A 19,539-nucleotide genomic window follows, 5' to 3' on the forward strand; every position below is an offset into this window, starting at 1 on the left:
CAACTTTGTTGCAATGACGATGTAATGTCAACAAACCTTACAATTTTCGTAAAATTACGATTTAAACGTTACAGCTCAAATAGTAAACGTTTTAACATAAGAATGAATGTAAGTGCTTATATAAAATTATAAGCTTCACATTTCTACCCCCATTCACTTCCATTGTCAAATGCTGTCGATTCATCATAACTTGTGAAGAATGTGGAATATTCCTTTAACATCAGCTATGTACACTGACTTATGGCCGTCTATAGTGATTAATATGTATGACTTTTGTAAATCTGTTGCTGTTTCTTTGTAGCTTGTTCTAGAGAACAAAATAAGTCTGTGGACTGGCATCTCCTGTAGGTTATACATTTATAGTATTTGCAATTTAGGCACTGATTGAAATCACCCACATTACTTGTCTTCTTACAGGTTTCTGCAATTAATTCAGCTTGACTCAATTCAAAATATTTTGTTTTCAACGTTAGGTTTGCCATGTATTGATAGTTTTTATACACTTTACTGTTAAAGTTTTAAAATCTCCCACCGACTCTGGCTTTCTTCATTTTACCAAAAACTGTAACACTATTCTTGTAAAAGAGATGCTGAATGTGAACTACTTCACAAGTTTCCATATGGCTGATGCGCACAAACACACAAGAGATCATCAAATCATTCCATACTTTATTGCCATTGAAAAACAGCATAAGCTTCATGTCCATCGCAAAGATAATTGTGTTTCTTTTTCCAACTACCAACAGCCAATCAGCATTAATAGAGAACACTGGCACAACCCATTTGAAACATCATTCAGGGGTCACTCAATTGTTCTTCAATTTGGCATATTCTCAAACATTTCTCAGCACTTGATGAATTGGTGTGTGACCTCATAGATACCCACAGATTCACTGGCCTTCTCATCGTAGTCTGTCCAGTCCTGAAACATTAAAAAAAAAAAAAATTATGACCTCATGAATGAACTTTTTCAAATGTGTGATTTCACTGTAAAAATGTGCTACACACTTTCTCTTGAAGGTTGATCTCAGGGAACTGGGTGGAGGTCTCTGCTCCTTTAGCAGCAAAACCAGCCTGTAGAGTAACAGGGGAATGTTAAAAATGCAGAATGAGGTTACAGACTGAAACTGACCTACAGCAAACTGCTTTAAGGGCACATCCCACCTGAGGTTGAAAATCAACTGGTTCCAGCCCTCGACACTCAAACTGCACTATTGTCTTAAACCTTTCACTGTCTTCTGCCTACAGTAGAGAAAAGACATATACTGACAGTTATGCATAGAAAATATGTGTTTTTGCATCCTTCTTTAGGTACATTGTGACTTTACACAACTAGAACACATTTCTTATAGGAATAATCCGCGTTCAAAACAAGTTAAGCAGAATCGACAGCATTTGTCGATTTGACCCATCCCTCCTTTTCTTTAAAAAACAAACTTACTGTGGAAGTGAATGGGGGTGTTTTAACAGAATAATTCATGTGTGCTTTTATACAATTATAAGCTTCACATTTCTGCCTTCAAAAACATTGGCCCCATTCACTTCCATTGAAAGTGCCTCACTGTAACGCAGATTTATGTTTCTTTTAAAGAAAAGGAGGGGCGAGTGTGGTAATCAATATTTTGCCACAAATGCTGTCGATTGAACTCAAATTGTATTAAACCCGGAATATTCTTTCAAAATCTTACTCACATTGTAAGGTGTAATTGTGTCCTTCAGGATATCTAAGAACAGAAAGATATCCAGTTTAGTCCAACATCCAAGTGCACTTGACCCATGGACCAATTAAAAAATGTAGAAAGACCAATACACAAAATATTATTGTGCAATTTCCACTTTACAAGCTCATTTAAAGGAGTATTCCAGGTTCAATTCAAGTTAAGCTCAAATCAACAGCATGTGAGATATAACATTGATTACAAAACAAATAAATAATAATTATTGACTAATCTCTCCTTTTTTAAAAACAGAAGCAAAAAATCAGTTACGGTGAGGTACTTACAATAGCAATGAGTCAGGCCAGTTCATAAATGTTTCAAAAGTACAACAAAACGTGAATATTATACATCATGTTAACGTAACTTTAGAGTGATAAAACCATTTACTAAATTAATCTGATGCAAGCTATATCCAATATTACAACTTCACTGCCATGATGACGCAACGCTGGTTGTGTGGTTACACTTTTTGAAACAGTGAACTCACTGGAACCTCAAACTATTTTTGTGCCAATCAACATTATGGCACAATTGTTGTCAATTGAGCTTAACTTCTATTGAACCAGAAACATTTTTGTAACAGCTACTATATTGATAATATTGGTTGTTTTGTTGGTTACCTATTGAGTTTTCCCGGGAACACAGTTTGCACTTCTGAACCATACTAGCACTTCCTCGTCCTCCTTTCAGTGGCATGCTGTCCTGAGTGAGGATAGGACAAGTGATCTTTATGCAGTCATTTAATTATATGCACTAATATAATATAGTACACATCTTCTATTCTCACCCTTTCAATTGGTCACACTTCTTCACTTTGAGGGCATTAGAAGTTAAAAACATACTTTAAATCACTAGCCAAGCTATATTTATCTCCCCATACATTGCAACCTACCAGTAAGTTGATGTACTGCCATTTATCCGACACCTCAGCACAATTCCCACATTTGAGCTGTAATGATAGAGATGGTAAATAAAAAGACGTTTTATTCATGTTTTATCACATGGCCAATGTCAGCTTACCATACAGAACTAAACTCACCTCACTTATTGTCACTACGCTATTACACAAGTGAAATGAATTGTGAAAAGATTATGTGCATGCATACATGAATACAATAAGTTAAATACACACACACAACCGAATAACAATGTACAGAATGACAACATAAAACTATACAGAATAACAATACACATATGTTCACACAGTTTGCATGTAACACATTACACAATATACAAACTGATCCGTTAGAGGCGATTGCTCTGAATTGAATTAAGCACAGTATACATAACGTGCAGGAATGTGTGGCATATACTATTGTGTTGCCATTAATTCTTAGATGTGATAATAAAAGGGTAGGTAATAATTATGGTTTATATATATTGAAGAAAAAGCACTTTCTGTGAGCAGATAATGTGCATGTTAACAAGCGCCCAGAACAGTTTACCTTCAAATACCAGCGGAAATCATCCCCTACCGGCCTTACGTTTGTAACATTCTCCAAAGTGGCTTTAAACTGCAATCCAAATTTCTGTGGAGACAAGTAAGCGATTATTTATGGTATTTTGATTATTTATCTATGATGTGTAAACCACAGTCACACAAACCCCCATCTTGAGCCACGCCTCTTTTTAAAGTACGTCATCTGGCGTACTGTTACGTATAAAGAATGCGACAAATGACATGACACCTAGCGGACGGATATGTTATTACATAAGCGTGAAAAGATGGGTAACGCGTAAAGGAATGGAAGAGCAAACAGGAGCAGGATTTTACAATTATTTTATTTCTTTCACACCATAATACATCATTCGTTTACAAAACCAGACCATAAAGAGGACACGGTTAAAATGAATTAAAAAAAAAGCAGGAAGGGGGAAAGGGATCAGTGAGGCATACTGATAGTATCGTGCAAAAGTATTGTTTTACATGCGATAATGCATTAATATATACTGTATCTCTTAGTGTTGAAGACAATTGTAATTTAGAGGTATTTTATGGAACACTTAACAGTTAAATCATAGAGATCTAACCACAATCCCTGATTTGATTAGGTTTAACATTTGATGCTACACACTGTCAAATTTTATTCTAAGTTATATGGAATATTGTGGATAAAAACACAAAATAATAGTTTTACAGAAAACTCATCTTAAAGTACCATGTACAGTATTATTGTTAGAAAAGAACTTAAAAAAAAATCTGAAATGTGACCAACAGAATGTAACAGACACACTTGTTAACTCATCACTCATACACACATAAAGGGCCCTCAAATATGAGGTCCTAGGTTTTGTTTTTTTTTCTTTGCAGATGGAAAAACCCACCCAACCTGAGCTCTGACTTCAAGTATGTGTTGATGGCACTGTGATGGTGTCTCTACTTCCAGTCTGAAAAAATTCCATACTATTCATTTATTGTCAAGAAAGTATATGGACACACTGGCAGGACAGGTGAGTTTATAATCAAACCTCACAAAAAGACAGCACCTTCGAAATCCTCAGAAAAAACGGTAAAAGCAAACAGTTATCTATGATAACAATATTTCAAATGCAAATAATAGTAACAATAACAAAGGATTTTCAGCTTTGCATCCCCTCATTTTTCATTGGACAAAAGGGATGGCCACTGTTATTATTCAGTCCCGCCCTCTCCTCAATGGAGGGAAGGGCCACAGTGAGGTCAATGAGGTCTACTGGACTCAGACGTCCGCCGTTGTCTGGGTGTTTCATGGCCGTTAGTAAAACCGTTCTGTCGTTTGGAGAATCCTCCGTTCAGGATATCCTGTATATGCTGCACAATCAGGTTAATAGCCACTACAGAGAGAGGAAAACAGTAGCTACATACAAGTAAAACATACACAAATTATGAACATGATGAGAAAGGTTTATTTCTTTCACGTGATCAGCTGGCTTAATATATCAAATTTCACTGACTTACCAAGATTGTCTGCTCCACGAGGGATGATGACATCCGCATACTTTTTGGTCTGCAAATATAAATGATAAAGATCACTAAGGGCACATAGCAGGGAGTGCCATGACTGGTGGAGTGTTACTTGAGCCAAGTACCTGTACTTACAGTAAAGTACAGCAACAAAAGCAAAGCAGCAAAGAGGCATTTCAAGATCTGAGTTATCGAAAGAACTTAGAATAACGTAAATGGGTGGCCAGTTCATTTTATCATAATAACTTAAGCTTAATGACCTAATTTTAATTGAAAAACAACATGGAATATTTTGGTACTTTAAACATTTTTATGAATTGTTCACCCATAAATTGAAAGTTCTCTCATCATTTCTCATCATCATGCCATACCAGATGTGTAGGACTTTCTTTCTTTTGCAGAACGCAGAGATTTTTCTAGAAAAATATCTCCGCTCTGTTGGTCCATTCAATGCAAGTGAATTGTGGCCAGATTCTTGAAGGTCCAATAAGCATATTTTACTATAAATTCTCCTCCCTAACCAATAGGTGGTGATATGCAAAAAGAATGAGACTTGACAAAAACAAATAAAGTGGAGATTTACAGAAAAAAGGACTTCAATATTGATCTGATTCTCACAAACACCTATCATATTGCTTCTGAAGACATGGGCCGAGTCTGAAATCCTTCACTGTTTCCCTTTATAGTGAATGACAGCGAGATTTCTATATCAAGGAGTGAATGAAATTAGTAAATTTGGATGATGTATACGCTGAGCATCGGAGAGAGTGATGGAGCTGTCGCAGAAATTACTTTTATATTACATGTACATTACTTTGCAAAATAATAATACTTGTTTTCCCTAAATAAGATTGTATATTAATACAAAAATTGTATGCTTGTAATTTTAAAATATGTTCATAATTATTTAATTAAAACTACATAACACATACATTATCTTTAAACTCCAATCCAACCTGGGTAGTGTTTCTGGGCACAATGCCCTCATACGACCATCAAACAGCACTGAGGATATAACCTACATGTGATAACCGAATATTTGAAACATCTACAAAATTATCATTTCCACAATGTGCAGTCTCCTGATTTACAATAATTTCACCCCAGTAAATTATTTAGTGAAGAATTCTTAAGCTTAATGGCAAAATAAAATATCATAACATCATCTATATAAATTCATTATACATTTTCAAATGTAAAATGTATCTGTATGATTTTTGGTTCACTATATTTCATGTTATATTAATCAAGTAATGATTTGGATCAATAAAATCAATTTAGATTTTTCAACAAGTAAAATAATACAGTGAGCATGAAATAAAACATTGCAAGATTGAGGAAAGCTGTAAACTGGCATATCTCGCTCAAACTCTCCCAACTTGTCAGTCCTCCCCACGGTGGATTATGGGCAATAAAACACAGGTGAGCGGAAATCCGATGTACAATCAAATCAGAGTGCATTGTGGGTAAGAATGAGTTGATGAATGTAGGAAACAAGTGTTTCACTCCGAATTCGGACGCTACTACAAAATGGCCGACACCCGTAATAGTGCACTATATAGTGGATAGGGGCGATTTCAGACAGCAATGGATTAAACCAATGGAGCAATATGGATTACATTTATGCTGCCTTTATATGCTATTTGAGTTTCAAAGTTCTGATCAACATTTACTTGCATTGTATAGACCTACAGAGCTGAAATATACTTCTAAAAATCTTCATTTGTGTTCTGCAGAATAAAAAAAGTCATACACATCTTAGATGGCATGAGGGTGAATAAATGAGAATTTTCATTTTTAATTGAACTATTCCTTTAAAATGAATGAAGGAAAAACTAGTGACCACAAAATGGTCACCTTTTGCAAAAACTTTGGAAGTGGTGACCAGTTACAGGATCTAAGATACACACTTTCTCTTAGTTATACATTCATATAAATTCTTAATGTTAAATAGAGCGCAACAGTGCCAACCCACTTTTTCAGCCGTCTTGGTTCTGGGAGTATTTTTCCCATTCATTTTTGTTTTCCACAGTGATTTCTTAAAGTACTTCATAAAAGAGTTCTAAGACATGAACCAAACCAGCTTTTATTATGAATTATGCGCACTTATATAAATTACATCAAAATAATTCTTCAGTGGATTTGTGCTCTGCTCTGTCATCTCTCATACGACGCAAATGATTCTCATAGTCTGTAGAGTCAGTGTATGAACGGTCTGCTTCACACATGCATTTAAAGCTCATGCAGCTCATACAGACTAAGACTGCAGCATTTCGCGGTTTAATAATCACACTAGGACCTATCACGATTTTAATTTGATTATTTGTGCATTTCAGTGTAAAAGGAGTAGCAGAGCATTTGAAAGCGGTCATGTGTCAGTAAGACAGTGTGCGGGTACCGAATTAAGTCAGTGCTCGGTACTACTGGTAATGTATAGTCACTGGTATCATTACATCTTTTTTATTTTAGTACCGACTTGGTACCGAAGTACCGGTACTTTTGAAAACACTACATAAGACATATATTTGGATATCCGTCTTTCTCTTCCTTTCGTTATTTATTTTTGGAGTGGAGGGGGCAAGTTTTGTAGTAATTTGTGACATTCACTCTGATAAGATTATCACCTGTAAACATGGTTACTCAAACCATTGGATTCATCAAAGCAGAGTCGAAGCCCAACTCATGTAATTACAAAAACAATGTTCCTCTGCAATTATCCTGCAGTTTTATGCTTAAACCGCTAGTGTGCCAAACATTACACAGTGTAGCTTTAAGCATTGAGAATTACATTATCGAATTAAAAACAATGGAAAAATCGAAAACTATGACATTAAAGTTGTTAATTATAAGTATACAAGCAATAAAATTACGTAATGCATGTGACTGGTCACTGCAGAACTCTTTTGGCATGCTAGGTTTGGCGTGACTCTCTGATTGGTGGATTTTGCTTCAGGATCATGGGTAATGTAGTTCTTAATCAGAAAATTCCACTATTAAACACGAGTGTGAAATAAAGTGGACTAACAGTTTCAACAAGCATATACCATCGCTTAAGAACCTCGGAACTTAGGGTTGGTCTGTCTTTAAACATTTACAATTTATCATTAAAAATAAATTCCGCATTTCTGCTATAGAATGGGATTTTAAATTCCAGAACCAGACTGTTGTGCTCCATAAAAGTTAGACACATTATGCATCAACTACCCACATACAGACACTCACAGGAAGACAGAACTCTTCAAAGGCAGGTTTTACGAAAGTGATGTACTGGGTTAGAACCTGTTCCAACTCTCTGCGTCTTTCACCAATGTCCCGCAACACTGAAATGAACAAGAAAATATGATCAGTAACAAAACTAATTCTTTGTGAAATAACAATAAAGAAGCACAAGAACATTGTCTCACTAATTTGTAGTTATTTAAAATGAGCGTTAAACAAAATCCGTTGAAAACAGTAAATGTAGTTAGTTTCTGATAACTCTAAATTATTGCACATAGATACATAAGAGCATCACTCATCTCATGTACCTCTTCGTGATAGTCTTGTGTCTGGATCGGTATCTACGAACAGCTTCATTTGGAACAGATCTCGAATCTCTTGCAAATAGAACATGAGAATTCCCTCAAAAAGAACCACATCTGCAGGATAAACCGTCACAAATTCATCCTTCCTAAAAAAGGATTAGGGAACATTTAATTCATAAGGTATTACTTCAAACAGTAGTTCACCCATCTTTTACAGGACATGCTTTGAGAACACACTAAAATAGCAAAAAAAAGTCTCACTTGTTCTATGGCTTTGAAATCAACACTTTAGAAAGTACAAGTAGATCAGTGCTGACCTGGAATGGGTCACAAAGTCATAAACGGGGATGTGCACGGTCTTCCCGTGAAGGATGTCACCGAGAGTCTTCATGATGAGATCACTGTCAAAAGCATCTATGCAGGATAGAAACGTAGACAAAACAGACTTAAGTCTATTTAACAATCGAAGTAAACAAACCAGTATTTCTAATGATATATTGGCCAACTATTGACCAAATTACAACATCGGCTATACCCATTGATATAAAGCATCATTTTTCATATCGCCGATTACATGCTTATTGCGCAAGCATGAAAATACTGATTTGAAAAAAACTATGGTTATGGCTAAACCGGTGTTACACAGTCATGACATTGAAGTTGAAAGATTAGATACAACTTTACACAGACAAGGTCAGTAAGTGAGTCTAAGACACTAGTCCCACATGTAAAGTTTAAGTCTCGTGGCCATCTAAACTTTGAAACTTATTGCCTGAACTTGTGCCTTACGGTAACTGTGTTTTTAGTTTGTTGTAGTACCTGGATGATCAAAGTTGAACTGGCCCTTGAGTGCTTTTGCCTTCTGTTCAGGAGTGAGCTCCTTATAAAAGCTGTCTTGACTGAGGATGACCACCTGCCGATAATGATGGTCAATTTTATTCTGGCCCAAGAGTTCCACGATCTTCTCGCATACTGAGGACTGAGAGGACAGGAAACAACCCCACTTACATGCCAAAAACTTCAAGCAAAGTAGTTAAAATAAAGCCATATATCTGTAATTATATAACAACATATTAACTTGTATCACAGATAAAATGATAGTTGCTCTCCAGACATGTGCGGTGAATTATGGTGCGGTGTATAACACTATGGGGGTGGGTCAAACCCCAAGTAAGGAAATTCAGCAAGAAAGAAGCATGGCCCTCATTCACTGTCCAACTGTGCCTTTAATCATCTGGGCCAGTTGTAAGAAGTCTCTCTGAAGGACAGTCCTGAAAATCTTACATTTACACTGAAATGAAAGGGGCTGATGGTACTAAATGTAACATGATTTAGCTAGCCAATTGAATTTAAGAAACTTTGTTGAAGCTCAAATGTATTGCTTTGGCAAATAAAAGGACAACTGTAGACCAACTAACCCGGTTCACTGAAACGAGTTCACAGTGGAAATGTCAGTCTCTGTAATTATGACGTCAAGTTCCAGCAATTTTATTTCACCTACGGGTCCGTCAACGGAGGAAGTGGCATATTTCTATTTTAACACCACAAACCATTTTTAAGTCACATGGAAAGAAATAAACAAGTCACCAACGTGGCAAAGTCAACTTCCGATTCAAATATGTCTGGTCGCGCGCGCGCGCGTTAACAAACGGCAAAACGACACGCAATATTTCAACCTGCCGCGCCACGTGGAGCTAAAACATGATGCTATCGAAATGTATTACGATTTTAGAGAAAACTAGACGTATTCTAATTGGGCACTGGAAGTGTTAGCTAAAGTTCGCGAGGAGTTTAAATTCTCATCGCGTAATTCGTCACTTATGTTTACAGGAATGAATGACAAAAGACTTCCATGAGGGACCGAATATACTTATATTTTAAGTGTTTTACATAAGACCTAGAATACTTTGGGTTTTTGAATTCGTTTAAAAATCACAGATGTCGCATTTACAATAATCTTTTTTTATATTTCCGTATAAATTGATTGAAGTCATGCGGTCTATGGAGACGGTGTTCTGACATCACTATTAAACTCCGGATAACCGTTTGTACAGTTACTTTTAAGTAGACACTAAGTTCAAACCTTTCCACTGGCGGTACCTCCGGCCACACCGATGAGAAAAGGCTTTTGGGTGGTGTGTCCGTTCTCTGCTCGGTCCTTAAGATGTGTTTCACTGTCGCCAGCCATACTTGCAGTGGGAGTAAAAGAGTGTGTGTGTGTGTGTGTTATTAGAACAGCATCGCGCGCGCGCGCGCACACAACCACACACAACAGCGCCCCTCTTGTCTAATACCCACAGTCAGAAAATCATGTACAATTTACATCACAAACTGCTATCTTGTTTCTATTAGGATGAGTGTTTACACTCTGTACATACAATTTTTCTTAAATTAATATCCCAGATTAAACTCAATCGACAGCATTTTTGGCAAAATGTTGATTACCACAAAAAATTATTTCAACTCGGCCCTCGTTTAAAAAACAAAAAGAGCAAAATCTGGGTTCCAGTGTGGCAAGCAACCTTTCTGTGTAAAGTTATAGACAATAACGCTTTTAAAACAACTGTAAAAATGACGATTTAAACAACTTTACGGCTCAAATAATACATGAGTTTTAACAGAAGATTTAAGTGCTTTTATAAAATTATAAGCTTAACATTTCTGTGTTCAAACCCTCCAAAATTGGCCCCATTCACTTCCATTGTAAGTGTCTCACTGTAACCCAGATTTTTCCATTTTTTTTAAGGAGAGACGAGACGAAATTACTTTTTAGTGGTAATCCACATTATGCCACAAATGCTGTCGATTAAACTCAATTTGTATTGAAGCTGGAATATTCCTTTAAGAGTACAAATATCTGTGATGGACTGGCTACCTGTCCAGGGTGTTTCCCCGCCTCCAGCCCAGACAGCTGGGACAGGTGTCGGTACACAGGCTCCATCATTACCCTGCATAGGACAAGTGGCAATAGAAGATGGATGAATGGGTGTACAAATATGAAAAGATATTTCCTGTAAGAAGAGCATGAATAAATAAAAATTTAATAGTTTAATATAATTATATTTTGTTAGATTTTCAATCTGTAATATAAAATTGAAACTTGTGTGTCTTGTTCATATTCAATTTGCACTTTTATAACTAATATTTATAGCAAAAAGTTTAACAAGATTATTAAAAAATATATTTTTTAATTAACATACATAACCAAGAATCAAATTTCATGTAATCTAAATGTGTTTATTAATTAATTTATTTTTATTGCAAAGCGCATACAAACCAAAGACATCAACATAACAACATTGGTTACAAAGACAAAGACAACAAAAAAAGCAATTGAAATATTATTTTCCAATTAAATGCTACTCAAATTTACCCAATAAAATCATATTGTTCATAATGAAATTCACAGAAACAATTTTGGACTCAAAATAAACAAACCCATCTCTGCGATTTATATCAAGAACATAAAAATGTAATTTTAATGTGCTTACGGAAACACGTCAAATGACGTCAAAATGGACCAATGAGAGTCGTCCTTGTGAATTAGCCCCGCCCCCACACGATCGAACATGGCTGGAGTGATCCGAAAAGTGCAGATCTGCTGCAAGAGGTGAGTGACTGATTCTGACTGCAACATTTTGTTTTACTGTGTTTTAAAGACTTGCTGAACTCCATGTCAGTTTTCATTTAACCAGGGCTGTAGTCGTCTTCATCGAGATTTACAGACCGAATTTTCTATTGCAATTATACTTTTGTATTTGTACTTGCGCTCGAATGTATAGTCTTAACATTGTAAAGTTATTTTATGGAGCAATATTAAAAAAAGACTTACACTCTTCCAGGAAGTCAAAGTATAGTGTTAGGATGCCCCAGCTGAGCTTTCCCCTAGCCCCAGGTCTCCGGGCAGCCCTGAACTGGACTGGGACCAGGAGTGCATCTTCAGGAACCCTTCAAATCAAAAAATCCACTGAACTTCTGGTGTGGTGGCCGAGTCAACCTTAAAGATGTGAAAAGTAAACCTGAGCCAGTTTATGAGCCTGCAACAGGTAATGTACTTGCAAAACGTTTATTTTCTTAATTTCAACCCCCTAAAGTCATTCAGACTTTGCCCTGTCACATGATCAGGGTCACATTTGGCTGTCCCTGGACCTTTCACAATGCATGTATTCAATACAGCATGTTATTCTGTTGAAAAAGAGTACAAGCTTTAATTCTGTTGTGAATATTATGATGTGTGTGTGTGTGTGTGTGTGTGTGTGTGTGTGTGTGTGTGTGTGTGTGTGTGTGTGTGTGTGAGAAAGGTCGTGTCATGTGCCAGCTGCAAGCTTGCGGGGCAGCAGAGGTTGATATAGCTGTTAGGAGCGCCAGTGCTGCTTTCACAGTGTGGAGTAAACTGGCCGGCATGGAAAGAGCCCGAGTCATGCAAGAGGTGGCTAAACTGATTGAGGTAGATCTGAACGCATCCTAACACATTCCTCCTCTGAATGCAGTATCATAGTGGTGTATTGACTGAAGAAGGTTTGAGCCTGATCTGTCAGAATACATCATTGTTGAGAATAGAAAAGAAGAGAAGAGATTGCTGAGTTAGAGGTGGTCAATAATGGGAAGTCCATCACAGAAGCTCGTCTAGATGTGGACTCAGCCAGACTTTGCATTGAGTATTTTGCAGGACAAGCCACAACCATTTCAGGTAAGTTGGTATGACAGAACATCGATCATCAACTCAATTCTTCCTCAGATGTCCACTCTGCAGATTATTCCATTTCCAAACACAAGTAGTGGCCTTAAGTCCAATAAAAACCTGATCAGATACCAAATTGGAAAGATACATGACAACAAAGAATGCATTTTATTCTATTAAATTTAAAGAATGGTTATGTATTTGGACTTAATGAGAACATACACATGGGGTACCCTCTCTTCTTTCTCAGGTCAGCATGTTCAGTTACCCGGAGGATCGTTTGCCTATACACGTCGAGAGCCGCTTGGTGTTTGTGTGGGAATAGGAGCCTGGAACTACCCATTCCAGATTGCAGCCTGGAAATCTGCCCCTGCAATTGCTTGTGGTATGAAGAGAAGTTCTATTGGTGTGAAGTTTAGTTATATCAATAGTGTTATTTTCCTTTGTAGTTCCTGTTGCTCAACTACAAAGTCAAACATAACTGATACTAATACTTGTATCTGGGTTGGGGATTTAAACAAACTCTCTTTCCTGGTTAAAACTATTAAAATGTATTTGCTTAATGCTCCCTTTGTTCACTCAATGCTCCATTTATGGTGTTGACTGTTAATGTCATTGCAATACAATTGCAGGCAACTCTATGGTGTTCAAGCCATCACCGGTGACCCCAGTGACTGCAGTCCTGTTGGCTGAGATTTATTCACAGGCTGGGGCTCCAGAGGGCCTGTTTAATGTGGTGCAGGGTGGAGTAGAGACGGGATCGTGGCTGTGTCATCACCCTACTGTGGCTAAGATCTCTTTCACAGGAAGTGTGCCCACAGGCAAGAAAGTAAGTGTACTCAAGCAGCAATGGTAGTTGTCACTGAGATACTAGATGCTGATGAGCATGAAAACTGAAATTGAAAATTCTCCACATTGTTGCGTTTTGTCTTATAACTTCCCCACTCATTTCAGTGGTAGTGATACATTTTGTATACTGTATACCAGAAATGTTACCCCCTGTTGACAGGGTTACTAATAGTTCAACTTTATCCTATCCTGCTATGCAACTGTGTTTAATTACACATTTTGGCCCAACAGATTATGGAAATGGCCTCCAGTGGGTTGAAACCAGTGACACTGGAGCTTGGTGGTAAATCTCCACTGATCATCTTTGAGGACAGTGACCTAGAAAACGCTGTTCGAGGAGCACTTATGGCCAACTTCTTGTCTCAAGGCCAGGTAGTGTATTTGGGTTCTGAAATCAATCGAGCATGCACATTGCTTATCCCTCCGTACTTATTTAAATAAGTAGAAAGAGACCCAATAATCAGTCAAACATGTCCAACAAGTGTGTCTACCATGATTGTACTATTATTGTTAAGGATGCAATATAGATAAAGATTAACCAATACAAATAATGATTTTAATGTTATGACTAGAGGTCGACCGATAGTGGATTTTGCTGATACTGATAACTAGGGCTAGGCAATATGGCTTCAAATATTATATCTCTATATTGTTTTTAGTCTACTGACAAAATTCTATATATGTCTTGTTAATGATGTATTTACTCTAAAATGGCTCAAAGGTTTGTGTTTTTTTTTTTGGTTTTTTTTTTTATCAGAGGAACCATCATTTCATCTAAACATTTAAAAGGCATTAAACAAAAATCTGTTTTAAAATTATAATGGCATGTTTCTCACAGATTAAATAAACACAAGGGAGAGTAATATTAATCATTTTCATTAATATGCTCTTTTGTTTTTTTATTTTATATGCAATGATACTTAAGTAGCTTAATAAAAAGCATTATTTATCTTCATATATTTTTATTAAAAATTATTTTGTGAATGAACAAGGTGTGCAAAAACTACCCCACTTATGTTTTGAAATCCAGCTGAATATTGGATAAAACTAAATGACTTCTGTGGGACCAAGTCAGGTTTATCATTTTGATATAATTCTGAATTTTGAGGCTTTTATTTTGACACTGGAAGTGCAGAGTGTATTGGACAGTGTACAATGTTCTGCATCAGGTAAAACACTTGTTTTATGTTATACTGTGCCGTGAACCTGCAAGAACGTTTCTTTCACAGTGCACGTGAACTGCTATGAGAGCGCTGCCCCGTGCACACACACATATCAGTGTATCACTGGTGTATTCTGAAGCGCACACAGACTTGTTTATCTGTATTTAAATCGCAGCCTTTTGCAATGTATTAATCACATATGACCAACTTGCCATTTTGACCTTATTCTAATTAAATGTGCAGCCCTGAAGGATTAGTCTAGTGCTGCTCTTTTTATGAAACTTAAAGGTGCACACAGTATTTGTTTTTCCTCATTAAAAAACTTTTACTCCAAAAGAAATGAATTGTAATTTTGAAACATGTATAAAATCATGAAAGCTCAAACAAGATGAGGACTCCAGTTATATCAGTAACCTTATAAAAGCTGTTTTATTGTACATTGAGACGGTCCCCTCATGGGGCTGCCATGTTAGGATCACATGACCAGCCGAACACTTAATCTCAGTAACCGCCCAGTTATTGGACACTTTCACTCATTGATTAATTTAATCATGGCAAACTGTGAATAGTGAATTTCTACAATAGCATCCTTAACTGAAAACGATTGATTTGGAAGGATGCTTTCCAAATAAAACTAACAAAAAAGTTACTGAGTGCACCTTTAATGGTCAAATAAATAGCGCATACAAATCAAGATATTCACGATATTGCTTAATTTAATATCGTCACCAAAATCCTCACGGTTATATAATTAATATATTCGATATACAGATGAAGTCAGAAGTTTGCATACACCTGGTTGAAGTCATTAAAACACATTTTTTTAACCACTCCACAGATTTCATATTAGCAAAATGTAGTTTTGGCAAGTTGTTTAGGACATCTACTTTATGCATGACACATCATTTTTGTTTACAGACAGATTGTTAAAAAATTGTGGACCTCCACAAGTCTGGTTCATCCTTGGGATCAATTTCCAAACGCCTGAAGGCATCATGTTCATCTGTACAAAAATAGTACGCAAGAATAAACACCATGGGACCATGAAGCTATCATACCGCTCAGGAAGGAGATGCATTCTGTCTCCTAGAAGTGAACGTAGTTTAGTGCAAAAAGTGCAAATCAATCGCTAAACAACAGCAAAGGACCTTGTGAAGATGCTGGAGGAAACCAGTAGACAAGTATCTATATCCACAGTAAAACGAGCCCTATATTGACAGTCTGAAAGTCTTCTCAGCAAGTAAGAAGACACTGCTCCAAAACCACCATAAAAAAGCCAGTCTACAGTTTGCAAGTGCACATGGGGACAAAGATCTTACTTTTTGGGGAAATGTCCTCTTGACTGATGAATCAAAAATTGAACTGTTTGGCCATAATGACCATCATTATGTTTGGAGGAAAAAGGGTGAAGCTTGCAGCCAAAGAACACCATCCCAAACGTGAAGTATCATGTTGTGGGGTTGATTTGCTGCAGGAGGGACTGGTGCACTTCACAAAATAGATGGCATCATCAGAAAGGAATATTTTGTGGATATATTGAAGCAAAATCTTAAGACATCAGCCAGGAAGTTAAAGCTCGGTCGCAAATGGGTTTTCCAAATGGACAATTACCCCAAGCAAACCTCCAAAGTTGTGGCAAAATGGCTTAAGGACAACAAAGTCAAGGTGGCCATCACAAAGACCTGACCTCAATCTAATAGAAAATTTGAGTACAGAACTGAAAAAGCATGTTTGAGAAAGGAGGCCTGTTCCTCCTGTCTGTAGGAATGTTAGTTAAACAATTTAAAGGCAATGCTGCCAAATACTAACATATTGTATATTAACTTCTGACCCACTGGGAATGTGATGAAAAAAATAAAAGCTGAAATAAATCATTCTCTCTACTATTATTCTGACATTTCACATTCTTAAAATACTAGTAAAATTTGTGATCCTAACTAACCTAAGACAGGGACTGTTTCTTAGGTCTTAAATTAAGCTTTTTATAGCCTGTAAATTCACCAGATGAAGAGTTTTGTATAAATAGATATTTTACCAGAATTGATTTAATAAGGAATAAGGCACATTATTATTCAGAAGATTGGAATGGTTAGTTAATTTGAGGTCTGGCATAAGAGTACTCTGTTTAAATTGCCATCTAATATGTTTTTTCTTTTAATATATAATTCCCCAATATTGTGATATTTTGTGCTTCCATAACATTTTTTTTTCATATTTAACCAATTCATGTCTTAATTCAGATTTGTTGATTTGTTTCCCCCCATCTAGGTGTGCAGTAATGGCACAAGGGTTTATGTGCATAGCTCAATTCTTCCTCAGTTCATGAAAGAAGTAGTAAGAAGAACTAAAGCCATCCAGATAGGAGATCCTCTGCTGGATGAGACTCGTATGGGAGCTCTGGTCAGCAAATCCCACCTGGACAAGGTGTTGGGATATGTGAACCAAGCTAAAAAAGAGGTATAGAGGCCATGGATGTACAACACATAAATGTTAAGTAGTAAACATTCATATACTGTAGTAGCATTATTGTAATGTTTGCTGTATATGATATGAGTTGTAATGTAGTTGTCTTGCCTGTGTACTGACTGATAGGGAGCCAGAGTGCTCTGTGGAGGGGAGCCCTTCACCCCTGCAGATACTAAACTAAAAGATGGATATTACATGACACCATGTGTGCTGGGTGAGTTGTTAAATCTATTGACAGCTAGTGTTTTAAGGTGATGTGTTACGTAAACTTTTGACATTTCTCATTCCTCTGATTGGGTCACCAAACCATGTTTTGTACTGTGAAGTTCCTGAAATGAATCTAGATAAGCTATATGCCCTCTTACTATCTCTTTTCTGTTTTTTATTCATGACTTTTAAAATTTAGGCAGCTGCACAGATAACATGACGTGCGTCAGAGAGGAAATATTTGGCCCTGTGATGTCAGTAATGTCTTTTGACACAGAGGAAGAGGTTCTTCAGAGAGCCAATGACAGCACTATGGGTCTGGCTGCAGGAGTCTTTACTAAGTAAAGTGACTGCTGCTTTTATTTGTGGAACAAACATTGATGTGGAATTTTTGTAAGACAACAGAGCTAGACTGGAACGGCGTTCCCATTTGCTCAGTTTCCTTTTTCTGTCTCAATAGTGATGTTAAGAGAGCCCATCGTGTTATAGAAAACCTGCAGGCTGGAACTTGCTTCATCAACAACTTCAATATCACCCCTGTGGAGGTGCCATTTGGAGGATACAAGGCCTCAGGTGAAGTTACTGATTGTGTTTGTTTTGCATGTTTTTGCATCTTGACTCTAACATTTCCCGCTATCTGATTTCAGGTATTGGAAGAGAAAATGGCCAGGTGACCATTGAACATTACTCTCAGTTGAAGACTGTGATTGTGGAGATGGGTGATGTGGATAGTCTTTTTTAAATGTCAGCCAGATGTATTCTGGTCATAGATTAATGATTAGACCTTACTGCAAGATCTTTGTCAAGCACTCATGTAGCTTTAAGATTCGCACACACATGATTCTTGATTTTGCACAGTTCTGTTTTCCCTATTAAGATAATTTTTTGTCAAGTAATGACAGCTGTCTGTGAATATATCACAATTAAGTGCCTGTGCTGATATGATGTTTTGATTCTTAATGAGTAAAAATTGTGCAAACTGCCTTAATTTAAATCAAAGTACCAGGTTTAATGCAATTTAAGCCCAATCGACAACATTTGTGGCATCATTTTGATTACCACAAAAAAATATTATTATAATGTTTTTAATCATGATTACAGTGGAAGTGAAAGGTGGCTAGCCATAAATGTCAAAAGAGACACTATTTCGAAAGTAAAGTAACAAGACTTAAACATTAAAGTCACACTAACATCATGTTAGTACAGGACATTTAGTGTGACACAAATACAGCTGATTGAGCTTAACTTGTATTTAACCCAGAAAATTCCTTTAATGAAACAGTGCCATTATATTTGAATATTAAATAGCTATAATATGAAGGTTTTGGCATTAAGTTTATATAGTGTGTTTTTTAATCATATGCTTTTTATCGATATTTGAAGGTGTGACATTTTGTCACATTACTGGTACTTTGGTTAGTTTGATTTTATCACTTGTTGTGTAAGGAAACACTATGTGTAATACTTTTTTTTTTTGCATAATATTTTTGACCTCATGACAAGAGGGGTACATTAATGTAATCAGAGAGCTTATGTATAATGAAAAAATACCCCATGTAATAAGAGGTAGTCTACAGTACTGTTTATTTTATGTACATGCTCTGACCTGTAATGAACAGCTAATGTGTTGTGCATTTTGCAACCATGTTTGTACATTCAGTGAAGTGAAGAAAAAGTGTAATCTCAAGATACATAAAATAATTAATAATAAAAAACACTTGGTCAAAAATGTATGCAATGTGCACTACCATCAAGTTTTTAAACATTGGCATAAGCCCCAATTTCATCTCTAAAAAATGCATTATTAACTGATTATATATTTTTTTTAATTTTTTTTTTTTAAAGGATTTTTTTTCTTCTCCTTGCCAGTTTGCCTCCTACATGTTTTCTATGCAAATTAACAATAAGAGATAATCAATGAAATAAATAATAAAAACACGCTTTAACGTCATTAATTAAAAACTTTTGTAATAGTTTTTTTGGGGTA

The 19,539-nt window shown here is 36.4% G+C and overlaps 3 protein-coding genes across 5 annotated transcripts; 1 reads left to right on the forward strand and 2 right to left on the reverse strand.

Moving 5' to 3' along the window:
• Window positions 1-652: 652 nt before the first annotated feature.
• Window positions 653-3,357, reverse strand: czib (CXXC motif containing zinc binding protein). Its single transcript, XM_052134518.1, has 8 exons — window positions 3,324-3,357; window positions 3,164-3,247; window positions 2,611-2,667; window positions 2,339-2,420; window positions 1,693-1,724; window positions 1,165-1,242; window positions 1,009-1,074; window positions 653-922 (listed from the first exon to the last, which is right to left on the reverse strand). The coding sequence occupies exons 1-8, from the start codon at window positions 3,327-3,329 to the stop codon at window positions 845-847; spliced, it is 483 nt and encodes a 160-aa protein (XP_051990478.1). The 5' UTR covers window positions 3,330-3,357; the 3' UTR covers window positions 653-844.
• Window positions 3,358-3,487: 130 nt separating this feature from the next.
• uck2b (uridine-cytidine kinase 2b) lies at window positions 3,488-12,142 on the reverse strand. 3 transcript variants are annotated; one of them, XM_052134576.1, is made up of 8 exons: window positions 12,019-12,142; window positions 10,270-11,134; window positions 9,006-9,165; window positions 8,504-8,600; window positions 8,190-8,332; window positions 7,885-7,982; window positions 4,657-4,705; window positions 3,488-4,500 (listed from the first exon to the last, which is right to left on the reverse strand). In XM_052134576.1, the coding sequence occupies exons 2-8, from the start codon at window positions 10,372-10,374 to the stop codon at window positions 4,454-4,456; spliced, it is 699 nt and encodes a 232-aa protein (XP_051990536.1). In that variant the 5' UTR covers window positions 10,375-11,134; window positions 12,019-12,142; the 3' UTR covers window positions 3,488-4,453. The 3 variants fall into 3 exon arrangements, with proteins under 3 accessions (XP_051990536.1, XP_051990535.1, XP_051990534.1); XM_052134575.1 differs by having other exon boundaries at window positions 3,488-4,509; XM_052134574.1 differs by having other exon boundaries at window positions 3,488-4,532.
• Window positions 12,033-19,470, forward strand: aldh9a1b (aldehyde dehydrogenase 9 family, member A1b). The gene is given in 12 exon segments (XM_052134573.1): window positions 12,033-12,149; window positions 12,151-12,232; window positions 12,488-12,633; window positions 12,747-12,876; window positions 13,118-13,252; window positions 13,500-13,696; window positions 13,948-14,088; window positions 17,148-17,336; window positions 17,472-17,559; window positions 17,752-17,893; window positions 18,013-18,125; window positions 18,200-19,470. Coding segments are annotated over 12 exon segments (1,557 nt in total). The 5' UTR covers window positions 12,033-12,050; the 3' UTR covers window positions 18,295-19,470.
• Window positions 19,471-19,539: the final 69 nt, after the last annotated feature.

The sequence above is a fragment of the Xyrauchen texanus genome, chromosome 9, assembly GCF_025860055.1.
Source record: "Xyrauchen texanus isolate HMW12.3.18 chromosome 9, RBS_HiC_50CHRs, whole genome shotgun sequence".
In the NCBI taxonomy this organism is placed as follows: domain Eukaryota; kingdom Metazoa; phylum Chordata; class Actinopteri; order Cypriniformes; family Catostomidae; genus Xyrauchen; species Xyrauchen texanus.